At 48.8% G+C, this 13,999-nt stretch overlaps 1 protein-coding gene across 2 annotated transcripts in view; it reads right to left on the bottom strand.

The window, feature by feature from the left end:
- Positions 1–13,999, bottom strand: part of bcr (BCR activator of RhoGEF and GTPase) — a 44,890-nt gene that overhangs the window by 17,517 nt on the left and 13,374 nt on the right. For both annotated transcript variants that reach the window (XM_064308166.1, XM_064308167.1), the window contains exons 3-9: positions 9,284–9,468; positions 7,868–7,972; positions 7,508–7,693; positions 4,155–4,262; positions 2,861–2,921; positions 2,397–2,449; positions 1,863–1,994 (exon numbers count right to left, since the gene is read on the bottom strand). In XM_064308166.1, the coding sequence (XP_064164236.1) occupies positions 1,863–1,994; positions 2,397–2,449; positions 2,861–2,921; positions 4,155–4,262; positions 7,508–7,693; positions 7,868–7,972; positions 9,284–9,468 (830 nt within the window). The remainder of the gene's footprint in view (positions 1–1,862; positions 1,995–2,396; positions 2,450–2,860; positions 2,922–4,154; positions 4,263–7,507; positions 7,694–7,867; positions 7,973–9,283; positions 9,469–13,999) is intronic.

Genomic DNA, 13,999 nt, shown 5'->3' with positions numbered 1-13,999 from the left:
GAGAACCAAATGTCCCCACAAGGATAGAAAGATGAGGAAAATTACACGAGGTGGGGACCTTTTGCTGGTCCCCACAAGTTCAAGAGGCTGTTTTAGGGTTAGGACTTAGGGTTAGGGTTACAATTAGGTTAAGGTTAGGCATATAGTGGTTGGGGTTAGGGTTAGGGTTAGGGTTAGGGTTAGAGGTTACGGAATGAATGTAAGTCAAACAAACATGTGTGTGTGTCTGTGTGTGTGTGTGTGCATGTGTGTGTGTGTGTGTGCGTGCATCTCCACAGAGGGGAGGATGAACCAGCCTGGTTCCAGCTCTGCAGCAGGAAAGGGATGTAACGAGCCAGCCCTGGTTCGCCAAAAAGCCAACGACTCCCTTTTTTTCCCCAAAGTTCCTCAAAAGCTGTGGTTTTGCTCCGGTCCGTGGCTTCATCGGTCACATGGTGACACACGCCTATCGCTTCACAAATAACGAGCTCTGCCGTGAAGAAGCAGCATTGGCTATTTTTAGCCACGAGGCTCATTTCTGCTTGACTTCCCAAATTCGGCCTGACACGTCCCGCTCGTTACAATTCTCAGCACTTCCCCTGGGTGCTGTGCTCACTCCCCGAGAGGAGGTGTGGGGGCGGGACTTTCTCCCTCCTTTGCGCCGATGATGTCACAATGCCGCGTCCTGTCACGCCACAGTTCTGTGTGTCCCACGGAATACTGATCATTTCACTGCTGATGTCACAGTGCCTCCTCATGTCACACAATCGGCTCCTCCAATCACAACGCATTCACATCACATGATCAGTGCGAGGAGCATTGGGCCCCCTCTAGGACCTGCCCCAGGGCACAGGGGTAATTTACACCAAGCGCTTCCACATCCAGCTGTTCAGTATCCCAGGGATAAGAGCGCAGCGAAGCAGCAGTCTCCCCTGTGACACTACGAGAGCAGTCTTCTGAATCACAACCACACTGACAAGTCTGCCCTAAAAGAACAGACAGTCTCAAACACACATACACACACCAAGAGGTGAGGACCAGAAACACTACAGTGAGTGCTATTAATAATGCTTCAAAAATGTTTTATTAATGCCTAAGTGGGTGGACACTCTCGACAGAAAAAGCCCCTCCTCCTTATGAATAACATACGACCCCCTGCTGACAGCAAAAGACAGCTCACTTGGGAGGGGTGGGGGTTAATAAAATGCAGGGCAGGCATGATTATTCATAAAGACACATTGCTCACACGCATATGCTCTACATATGCCACCACAGCAGGTGATTTCAATATGGCAATAATTGGACTGGTCAAATGTCACTGTCCAGATGCTAATGGACTGCACTGTACATACTACACCCAGTGTGGCATCACGGTCTTTGCTTGGGAGAGGGCTTCTGCCACACATGGGATTCAGCCTCTGCTCAAGTCCTTTCTCTTTAGCGGTTATACCTTATGGGTAGCCTTTCCAAGAAGATTATAACATACTGTATGCACCTCCTCAGGAGAGAGATGTGGGTATTTTCTGTTCCTCTAGACAAGCTGTCGTCTTAATCTGTTGTTCATCGTCCTTTAATTTCAGAATTTTTTCTCATATATTTAGTCATGTGTAAAATAAATGCCCGTTTGGATTTTGTTTTATTCTAGTATCTAGAGTTCTTGTATTTGGATTTTTATAGTGAAGAGCATGAAGTGGCAAATAAAGAAAATGTATATTGATATTATTTTTTCCAGGGAATATTTAAACCCACCATAAAAAGCCAGTAACCATGGCGCCTCAGCACAGTCCCTCTCCCGCTCTGAAACCTCCACACCACACGGTGGCGCTCAGAGGGTTTTTCTCCAGCATAAGTAACCCAGTGTCCCTGAGGACACGCTCCCTTACCTCCCCCTTCCTGGTCTGCCGGTGCGGCGTGTTCTCCTCGTTGATGCTGGACAGGAAGTTCTGGGAGATGCGGAGGGTGTCCTGCAGGAGGGTGTGGTCCGGGTGGCTGGAGGGAGTGTGTTTCAGGAGGTCCTGCCGCACAGGAAGACACACCGCACACCTGAGCACTGAGGGCTGAAACTGCTCCATGTTTACCTCTAGTAAATATCATGTTGTCATGATCACCTGATGCACTAAAACAAATAAACTACCGAATACTGCCCCTGCAATCAGGCTCAGCCAGTCAGACTACCCAACACTGCCACTGTAATCAAGCTCAGCGAATCAGACTACCCAACACTGCCTCTGCAATTAGACTCAACAAACTGCAAAAAAAACATGAAAAATAAAGATTCTACAAAAAAAAGAATATTAAAATGAGAGAAAATTCTGAATGTTACTAATATTTAAACTTCTGTTTTGTGGTCGCAGTTGAAATTAGCAGACCGGAAATACAGGAGGCACAGAAGCACTGAACAGCTCTAAGCCACTCACGTGCAGAACCAGCGTGCTCCGCGTCACTCTGTCCACTGGCTTATACAGCAGAGCTGCAGGGGACAGAGCACATTACAGCATTGCATCATTACGGCATTACATCACTACATTACAGCATTACACATTACAGTATTACATCACTACATTACAGCATTACACATTACAGCATTACATCATTACGGCATTACATCATTACAGCATTACATCACTACATTACAGCGTTACACATTAAAGTATTACATCATTATGGCGTTACATCATTACATTACAGCTTTACACATTACAGTATTATGTATTACATGATTATACATTACAGCATTACATCACTATGCTGTCCTTATATGACTTCCACTGGGTCTATCACAGACTGAGCACAGTGACACAGACACAGTGACTGGCTCTGTGGCTGTGTGGCTGTGTTTCTACACACACACAGCAGTACGGGTTGTGTTGCAAGCACTTACTCTCTAGCGTGGTCTTGGTCGGCTGCTCTTTGCAGTCTTTAGTCGGCCTGACCTTCAGGTTCTGCAGACGCAGAGACATGATGTCATCAGCCCAGACACACAGACATGATGTCATCAGCCCAGATAAATTCATGAGAGAACCAAGTCCACCACCCCACACTACTGAAGTGACATCATTGTGCTATGTATGCCAGAAAAAGTCATCTTTTATTTAAAGTGCATTTCAAAGAAGTTTCAACACACTGTACATTTAAAACAAACAAAAAAATAGCAACAACATAATGAAAAAAACTGAAAATAACAACAACAACAACAACAACAATAATAATAATAATAATAATAGAAACACTTATTTAAGTGTTTAACTTATCAAACCGGGAGATGAAACCAGTTATGTAGGAGAGTGAGCAGAGATGTGCTTTGAGTCTTGCTTTAAAAATATCAACAGAACTGGCTTTCCTAAGCGATGCGGGGAGAGCTTTGCGGAGGTGGGGAGCGTGGTATTGGAACGCTCCGCTCCCTGCGGCTTGTTTATTAAGTCTGGGGAGCGATAAGTAGCCCGCGTCTGGGAGCGCGGGGTGCGCGCTGGTACAGCGCTAATACATGGCACTAAATAGAGCACGGTGAAAAGAATGGTATTCTGGTGAAGTTTAGCAACCGCATCAACCAGGAGCCTCCGATTGGCCTTATTGGCCGTTTCAGCCGCTGAGAGAGAGCGTTTATAATTAGACGCGATATCGGCCTGTGCGAGACAAACTTCTAACGTGGCTGCACGCCACTTGCGCTATAGCTTTCTGCATCTTGTTTAAAATGTGCATGTGGTATCAATATACCATGGTGCCAGGCTCCATCTATGTCAACCCACATTTTCTAGTTTTTAGTCTGTATAATAACCAACATTAGGTTCATGAGGAGATACAGATTCAATGCATTATTTTACTTCCACTTTTTAATGTGGCAGATGGGGGGGGGGGGGGTCACTACAATATACAGTAACTGTGAGATAATTCCATGTCTCCCAGGCAACAACCGTTGCCATGACAATGCTCAGGCAGAGGAGCACAGCAGGTTGTGGCGAGAATGGAAGCAGCAGCTTTATGAAGGTTCTATATCAACAGACGCCAGAGGTAACAGAACAGAGAGGCCTGTTTGGTGTGTAGAGCGTGTAACCCCAAATAGAATGGAGCGGTCTGGTAGGTGTGTACAGCGTGTTCTCCCACACCTCCATCCTGCCCCCACAACCGAGGAGAGAGAGGCCCTGTCCCAAACCCTGACACCAGCGACCCCATTTTACCTCAGAGATTTCGGCGAACTGCGCATTGGCCTGGCAACACTTCTCCGCCGTCTCCACGGCAACCTTGTAGTTGTCCACGAAGGCCCGGTACAGGCCGAGCTGGCTGGCCTGGGGAGGCAAGGGGGGGGGGGTCGGGGGGGCGTGGGGTAACCGTCAGTGGCCGTTACGGTGTTTCTACCCGCATCCAAAAAACACGCCCCACAGACCAACCGGCCGCAGAGACACGGAATGGAACCCTAAACACAGGGCTAAAGCCACCGTAGCCAGCACGGGTACACGCTTGAACAACTTCACCACTGATTTGTTAAGACCCATCGGTTCAATAGTCTTAGCATGGACATTTACGTCTCTCTACCGCTGAAGCCAAAACATTCCAATTTGATGAGACTTATGAATATTATCAAGGAAATGGATACTGACATAAAAAAACAAATACTTGAAGTGCAATTCTGTGGCAATGGATGTCCTGTACAGTTATATAGGACCAGAAATTCACATTGCCACCTGGAAGCTCCTGCATTTCAGAGGCAGAAAGAACAGAAGGGCCTTGGGTATTGAGTACCTGGCGGGTGTGTAGAGTCTGACACTTTACTCACGTATAAAGGTTTCCAGTGATAGAACAAAGGGTGGGATCAACATCTATCCATTCACTCACAACTCATTTAAAAGTGTTAATTTTTCTATTTACCAAGAACACTAGCAAGTTCACCTTTAATGTTCTCACTAAGCAGCATTCGTTCAGAAAAAAAACAACACAAGCATTTAGAAGTCAAATGACTCTGAAGTCAAAGGATGAACATTATTAACATAGGCCACTGGGTGCAATTAAGTTAAGTAGTTGGCTTAAAAATAACTTTTTCACAGTTATATGAAATTTTTTGTCACACACTGCTTCTAAAACGAGTTCCTAAAAGCCACAAAAACATATTTACTACCAAGTCAAAGTTAAGTAGAAAAGCTGACAGAATCCAGGCTATAGCTTACATTTTTATTTACAGGGTTATCAGAAGTGTGAAAATAGATTTGGAAATGTAAAAGGCTCCACATTACACAACTGAATGCAACACAAATCAATCCTATATCATGAGACCCTAAGGATTTATATCTCAAAAAGATACCGTCTCTGTTGAAGGACTGGAAGCATTGCAGCTGTGTTTGTGCTGTGCTAAGCCTTGTGCTTCTCAGTTTTCACCCTCCTGTGAGGAACACAGATATCTGATCATCTGTACCAATTGTCCTTGCTCTGTTCAGCGCCTTCCTGTGGACAGCTGTGGGCCAGTGAACCAATCATCTGTCGCCACGTCAGACCTGTGCTTGTTGTCACTAGTGGGTTAACATCCCTGGCCTGAGAACAAGCCCCTATGCTTTTTTTTACAAGCTTTTAGCACATCCTCTTATGCAGAGCAAACAACTTGTCAACTAGCCTATTGAGCATTCGACTTAGTTACACAAACAACGATTAAACTACCCCAATGAGCCTTAAACCACGATCAACAAACCAGAGCAAAGAGTCACAGGCTCTGAAAACAAAAAGAGAAGTTAATCAGGGCTAGGGGAAAGGGGGGTGGGGTGGAGGAGCAGAGGTGCAGTGTGAAGGGGTGGGGCTTCAGTCTGCACTGGAAGATGGAAGATGGAAGATGACCTTCCGCTGTTCTGACGGCCCTGTGAAGTTCATTAATGAAGGGGACAGACAGACAGCAGAGGCTACCAGGAAGGGCAGGCTCAGAGAGTGGGAGGAGCCAGATGTCCCGTGGTTATGGAACGGAGAGGTCTGACTAGTTGGTACGGTCTGACCATGACCAGGCAAACAGCAGCTTTCTGGATGAGGTCAGAGGCCTCTTTTACATATGCATGTCATAGGCTTCTGCAGTGTTAGTACTTGTAACTGTGTGTGTATGTATGTGGGTGTGTGTGGGTGTGTATGGGTGCGTGTAAGCGTGGGTATGTGTCTGTGTGTGCGTGTGTGTGGGCATGCTTGCGCGCTTGTGCGTGTGTGTGTGTGTGTGTGTGTGAGTGAGGTCAGCTCTTCTGCACTCTCTACATGTGATATGCCTCTGTAGTGTTGCTACTGATTTGTGTGTGTGTGTGCGTGTGTGTGTGTGTGTGTGTGTGCGTGTGCGTGTTTGCATGTGTGTACGGTCTCTTATTAATCTGACACAGGCCTGTTCATCCAGGGACTGGAGGGGGGTGGCCTTTCATTGACTGGCAGGAAGTCCCAGACACAGCAATCTGGCGGGTGACCTATGGCGGACCTCTTCACACGGAAGAATCACTCAAACGACGCGATGCCCAGACGCGGGACGGCAGTGGGTGCAGGGTCAACCACCCCCCCCCCCCCCCTCAAACCAGCATGGCCTCTTTTAGGCCTGCTGGTGTTGCCATGGCAGCAGATTACAGTTTTATGGAGGACGATTAGAGCAGTGAGTGTGGCACTGAGTGAGCGTTTAAAAAGCTCATTTTGCTATTCAAACTCTGCCAGTGCTCCAGGGCAGCACAGAAACCCATCAGTCCCCTGTTCAAACGCCTAATCACTTTCCTCTCATTAAAAGCATAAAACTACAGAGAGGATTCATGTGACAGGGGGACCACCGTGTTCTGTATCGCGCTAATGCTAATCCCCCGGAGATCTGCAATGTATTCACAAGCCCGTCCACTGACTCACTCACCCACTCACTCACACTCGCTCACTCACATACTCACACTCACTCACCCACTCACTCACTCACACTCACTCACCCACTCACTCACACTCGCTCACTCACATACTCACTCACACTCGCTCACTCACCCACTCACTCACACTCGCTCACTCACATACTCACTCACACTCGCTCACTCACCCACTCACTCACACTCGCTCACTCACATACTCACACTCACTCACCCACTCACTCACACTCGCTCACTCACCCACTCACTCACACTCGCTCACTCACATACTCACTCACACTCGCTCACTCACATACTCACACTCACTCACCCACTCACTCACACTCGCTCACTCACCCACTCACTCACACTCGCTCACTCACATACTCACACCTGGGTCAAGTAATTATTTGAAATACTTCAGCTAGCAGTAAAATTATTGCAGATTGCTGAAAGCACCTATTTTGAAGCTGCATTCAGAACACAAATTCTCGTTACATGTAATTGTATGTTTTCGTTCCTAACATGAAGGTTTCGGTGAAAATTCAAAGAGACCTGCGGGAGGGTGTAAAAATTTTACCAGCATAAAAAGAGTTAAAGAGCATGAGATATGTGCTTGAGCAAGGCTGGCTGCAGCCTCGGCCAATCACAGACGGGAATGAGGGAGGGAGATGCTCAGGGCTGTCTCCGTGGCGGGCGCGTACCAGCTTGTGGAAAAGGTCGCCCACACACTGGTGGTGGTTCCACTGCTGCACTCTGGGCAGGAGGCCGTCGTAGAACTCCTTGTGGACGTCGTAGAGCTCAGGCACTTTGTAGAAGATGGTGTCGATCTGGGAGAGAGAGAGCACCGGCTGGGAGGTGCTGGCAGCGGCTCTCAAAGGCTTCATGGGCTGAGAGAGAGAGAGAGAGAGAGAGAACTACATTACCCACAACCCCCTGCACTATGACCACTCTCACACACATGTGCACGCACACACTGTGGTTTTCAGTGGTCTGAGACACATCAGCTACAGTTCCCTGCCCTAAGCAGCACACGCATTCAGGCTGTACAGACATGCACTCACCAGTAACAGCGCCTCCAAATGGCTGAGGTAGGTCTCCTCGCTGGCCAGGATCCCAGATAACACCCACTTCCTCATCTCCAGACCCTTCTCCAGGTCCAGCTCCGCCTGTCGGGAATACAGACCCATCTGCAATTAGTATTATTGCCTATAGCTGTGTGGTGTGTGTGTGGGTGTGTGTGTGTGTGTGTGTGTGGGTGCATGTGTGTGCCTGTGTGTGTGCGTATATGTCTCTGCGTGTGTGTGTATGTGTGTGTGCACGTGTACGTGTCCGTGTGTGTGTGTGTGTGTGTGTGTGTGTCAGCTCTCTTACCCTCATCCGACCCAAGCCCCACCTGGGGACTCCAGCTCCAAACACATTTGTTTGTTTAACAAATCCCTCCTTAAATCACTCTGTTAGTGTGAGTCTAGCCAACCAAGCAGCTATTTATTTCATCATCTTTCGGCACTGTTATCCAATCAAATGCATGTTCCGAGGTAGACGTTGGTGTTAGCTAGTCAACGCTAACAACGTTAACGAAGGGACTAGATAATAAGGCTTCACACAGTTTGTTCTCTCAGTCACCATACTGCAGGACCCTGAAAACGGGTGCTCAGTTCAGTCCCTTTTCTGTTTTAGATCACTCGTGTAACTTTCTGGTGCCCTTGAATGCACACTATATGTTATATCATCGTTCCTGGGGAAGCCCCTCCCACCAGCCAGTGACCTCATTGCTCACTTGACGTGTGTAATTGTGCTGCCCAATGGCATTGCCACAGTGGCCCACGTGCTGTCGCCCACAGGAGTGCGCTGATGTTCTGTCGACCATCTGCCAGGAACGCTAACCATCAACCAATAACACACTGTGGTATGCCATTCCCACCAATCAGGGACTTAGCAACCGCAGATACACTCTGAAACAATGGAAAGAAAATGCCACAAACCAAGCTGAGCTCATAGCTTACAGCAGTCTTTGGGAAAGATCCCCCTGTTCTTTCTGCTTGTTTCTCTAAAATGGGTGAGGTACCTGTTCTAAGTAGTGAGCCACCTCCTGAGCCTTCTGTCTGAGCCCCCTAGCCTGCACTCCAGCACCCCACTCATCCCCACTCCACCCCAGAACCACCACTTACAGCAGCCTGCACACAACTTGTCCTGATCTAGACAGGCCTCCAGAACTGAGTCTGCTTCCTCTCAAGGTCTCCTCCTATCTGCTCAGACCAGGGAGCCCCTGTCCTGTGGCCCCACCCTTTGCTTTTGTGGGGGTCCCAGGCCTTCGCAGGGTTACAGTATGCTGCGTGGCTGTAGTGTGAAGAGCATTTTGGGGAAATGCATGATAAAAATGAATTAGATTCAGATTGTCCAGTGTAGTACAGTTGGGAGGAGGGGTACAGGGAGGGGCTCTGTGGGGAGGGGCGGGGGCGGGGCGGGGGCGCACTCACGGATTTGGCGGACTCCAGGGACCCCGAGGAGAGCGTGTCGCGGCTGCTGCGGCTGCGGGAGCTGAGGCGGGGGGAGGAGCACGGCGAGTCGTCGATGTACGGCATCATGTCATGGAAACGGCGCTGCTCCTCCGCCCGCTCTGCGTCGTACCCGTACGGAGGAGGAGTCCCCCCCAGCGGCCCGTCTGAGAGAGGGGGAGAGAGGGAGAGAGAGGAAGAGAGGGGGGGAGGGAGGAGAGAGGGGAGGGGAGAGAGAGAGGGAGAGGGAGAGAGGGAGAGGAGAGAGAGAGAAAAGAGGAGGTCAGTAGGTGCCAGAGGTGAATGGCTCTATGAAAGATCAGCCTGACTCAATAGTTATTTTCTCTCAAAATGTTACACACACACGCATGTACACACAGAGTCATACGCCAGAATGACAAAACCATTAGGCTAAGTGGCACAGGTGTTCTCTGTGTAAAATCTGGGTCACATTCAGCAGGTACAGGCTGAGGTGCTTCTCAGTGGTCTGAAGCCATTGACCCCCCCCCCCCCACCCCCCACCCCCCACCCCCCACCGTCTATCTGACACTCAGAAAGCACAATCGCCCACACCGTAAAGGACCATGTGATCTCCACACCCCCAGCTCTGTCCTCAGAATGAGAGAAAGGGTGACCTTCTGGGTGACCACACCCTTTCCCCCTCCCAACACTGAAACCGTCTGCCCATCAAATCCCCGTAGTCATGGAAACCTTCCCCTCCCACTTATGTCCTCCGTCCTTATCTTATTTATTTCGTTATTTATTTATTTGGTACAATGGGAAGTCTTGACCCATGGGTTGCCAGACCTTTACAAAAACAGCCTTGGGACTGGGGATGCACGAAGACTCAGGATTGTTGGAAACCCATCTCGTCAGAGAGAGGGGGCCATGCTAAAACAGCCCACCGGCACACGCAAGACCCCCACAGGTTCCCCACCTCTCAGCTCTCCTGGGGTGTTGGGGAAGCAGTGGTCCCAAAAGTGGATTCTAGTCCCCTTTTCTTCCTCATAGACATTCATTTTACACACACACACACACACACAAAGGCGGCCATTTTATTAACTGTGCTCCACCCACCCCCACCACTGGTTAATCTGCCCAATTTCTGCATAAAACATGTAATCCACAGAGAAAAAGACCACAGTTAATATCCTGGCAGCCACCAGCATTTACCCACAGGGGAAGGAGGGGGGGGAAAGAGAGCGAGAGAGAGAGAGATGGGTGGGGGAAAGAGAGGGAGAAAGGGGGATAGAGATAGAGGGGGTAGATGGGGAGGTCACCGGGATAGAGATTTGATGATATTGGGGGGTGGGGGTCTGGGTGTGCTGCGTTCTGTGTGCTGCAGGTTCCATTTAAACCCCAGAAAATAAGAGGGTGGGGGGGGGGTCATGCCCTCTTGGGAAGGAGGGAGCGGGGTGCATCTGGGTTAAGGATGAAAAACCTCACCCCGCTGCTCCTGTACCGTCAAATCCCAAAAATCTCATTTAGAAGCAAATTACCTTCGGAAAGGCAACAGGAACACAGCAAGCGGTACTGACATGAAACGCAAGGGAAACCCAACCGAAATGCGGCAGAAATCTCTTACTGAAATTCAGCACAAACCCGACTGACAAAGGGCCAAAATCTAACAGGCATTAAAACGGTGGACTGGGAGAATGGGCTATAAACTTTATTCAGATTTTTGAGCTGAAGAGACCTGTGACTTCGAGTCCTATCTGTTTGATTACAAAGAATAAAGTTCCTACATCTTTTCAGTTTCCCTATAAAAAATATTACAATAAACAGAAAAAAATCCCCGCATAAACGCCTGTGGCACAGTAGTCCCATTATTAGACCTTAATTACACAGAATGAGGCTGCAAAGTGCTCCAAATGAAGATTGGTGATAATAGTTATAATTAAAACAGGACATCGTCAACACAATAATGAGAATGCACAAGAGCTCTGTGAATTCAGAACAATGCAAAAAGCATCGGGGGGGGGAAAAAAAAGCGCTGGAAGAACAATTCATCGTGCAGCCGAGCTCCAGCTCAGGCAAATGTAAACTCAATTTGCGGATCAAAGCGAAATAAATTAGATTTCATGCTTGCTTTCGTGGAAAGGTGTTTGGAGGGGCGGAAAAAAAGCCTTGAGCTTTGTCTTTGGCTGTTTCTTTGTGGATTTTTTTTTTGCCGCCGGTTTTTGGTATGTTTTTAGCTAATGGTGAAAACGAAACGGGTGAGTATCTTAATGAGTTTGATGAGAGAGGAAGTCAGGCGCTGGGACTGCGCACTCCTCATCACCTCCTCTCCTCCTCCTCCGGCTCGTCATCGTCCCTTTCACTCAGACAATAGGGGAGGCTCCACCTTGGATACGGCAACCCCACAAGGGGAGGGGGGGGGAGCGCAGTTACAATCCCACCTGCTCATGTTATCTCTAAATCAACAGACTGCACTCAGTTCCCTCTCTCTCTCTCTCTCTCTCCTCTCTCTCTCTCTCTCTCTCTCTACCACTCTTCTTCTCTTCCTCTCTGTTTCTCTCTCTCTCTTCTCTCTCTCTCACGCTCTGTCTGCTACTTCCTTGTTTCCTCTTTTCGCCTTCTCTTTTTCTCCTCTCTTCCTGCTTCCCTCCCGTTTTCTCTCTCCATCCCTTTGTTTCCCCATTTTCTGTCTCTCCGACCCTAACTCCTTCCTTCTCGGTCTCCCCGACTCTCCCCATCTGTCTCCCCCCTTCTGTCTCTCCTGCCCTCTATCTGTCTCTCTCTACCCCCTATCTCTCTCTCTACGTCCTTATCTCTCTCCCCCTCTCTCTTGCTCATCTCTCCTTCTCTCTCTCTCTCTACCCCCTATCTCTCTCTCCACGTCCTTATCTCTCCCCCCCTCGGTAATGTAGCCCCGTGCATGAGAGCAGTCCGCTGGTTAATCTGCGCATGCCACAGGGGGGTTTAATCTCCATGACTACCCGCGCTCATTCAATTACCCCAACGCCACGGAGAGAGGGAGCGGGAGAGGGCGAGATTTAGATGTCACGCCTTTTTCTTTCATTTAAAATGTTTTTTTTTTTTGTTTTTTTTTACACAAAATCTTTCCAGTAATTTTTCACTCTGGAAACAAAGAGGTGTACAGTCCCCGAGCCTGCAAGGAAAGGTTAACCCTTTGCTGGCCGACTGCAAGGTCACAGGGGTCGGTGGTCAAGGGCGCACTGAGAGGTGAGGACCGGTGGGGGGGGGGGGGGGGTGTTTCCGTTTCTGCAACCGCTCAGGACGCCAAACACTCTCATTTACAAAATGCGTTAAAACACTGAAGAAAAAGAAATCTACACCTCCATTAGCTGTAGTGGCAAGACAGCCGCTCCGAATCTCCCCGCCTGCCCAGAGAACAAATTCAGAGGTAACAATAAAAGAGGCCTGGGACTGAATCCATTCAAAGCTAAGTGCACGTGCAGTATATCATCAACCGCGCACGAGCCATTTAGATTTAAGCGCGTGTACACCGCGGCTATACGAGCTATTTACACCTAAGTGCATGTCATTACGGAACACGTTCCAATTAGATTTAAGCATATGCGTAGCGCCGCTACGCACCAGCCATTGGGATTTAAGAGCGTATTACCACTGCAGACGAGCCATTGAGATTAATGGGCGTATAACATTACTGCACACAACTGGTCGGGATTTAAATATATGCACTGTATGCCACTACTGGCGAATACCATTACTGTACACCAGCTGTTTAGTCCACGCATTATTGCTGGCAGTACTCCATATGGCATATACAGTACTGTCTGTGTATGAGTTTACTGTGCCAGTTGGGCACAGTGCACTGGCCTTCCAGTGCGCAGTGGGATACAGTCCTCCAATCAAAGGTCCTCCAATCAGCTCTCTCCCACGGGCGAACACGGCCGTCTGGGTGAGGGTACAACAGCGAGGCTGGGGCATCTGGCTCTCCGAGGGGGGCATCGGCGGAGCTGGCGGGGGTTACTGGGGCAATGACCGTGAACCGCAAGGAGAGACAAGCCGAGACAAGCCCCTTATCGCACGCAAACAGGAGACTGGGATGACGGGGAACATTTTTAATCACCCGCCTAATAATCCTGCTTTGTTTAGAGGGGGATTAAAAAATTTCCCAGTCATCTAAGTCTCTCTCACTCTCTCTCTCTCTCTCATTCACTCACTCTTACTCTCTCTCTCTCTCACTCACTCACTCACTCTCTCACTCTCTCTCATTCACTCACTCTTACTCTCTCTCTCTCACTCACTCACTCACTCTTACTCTCTCTCTCTCTCACTCACTCACTCACTCACTCTCTCTCTCTCTCTCTCATTCACTCACTCTCACTCTCTCTCTCACTCACTCACTCACTCACTCACTCACTCTTACTCTCTCTCTCACTCACTCACTCACTCACTCTCTCTCTCTCTCATTCACTCACTCTCACTCTTCTCTCTCTCTCTCTCACTCACTCTTACTCTCTCTCTCTCACTCACTCATCACTCTTACTCTCTCTCTCTCTCACTCACTCACTCACTCACTCCTCTCTCTCATTCACTCACTCAAGTCTCCTCACTCTCTCCTCATTCACCACTCTTACGTCTCTCTCTCTCTTCTCTCACATCTCACTCTTACTCTCTCTCTCCACAGCACCTACTCTACTACCCTCTCTCTCTCTCCATCGATCACTCGTACTCATTCTCTCTCTCATCCTCCCTTACTCTCTTCTT

This window comes from Anguilla rostrata, chromosome 14 (genome assembly GCF_018555375.3).
Source record: "Anguilla rostrata isolate EN2019 chromosome 14, ASM1855537v3, whole genome shotgun sequence".
In the NCBI taxonomy this organism is placed as follows: Eukaryota; Metazoa; Chordata; class Actinopteri; order Anguilliformes; family Anguillidae; genus Anguilla; species Anguilla rostrata.
Note: the sequence above shows the minus strand (reverse complement) of the source record. Positions and strands in the feature narration are given on the sequence as shown.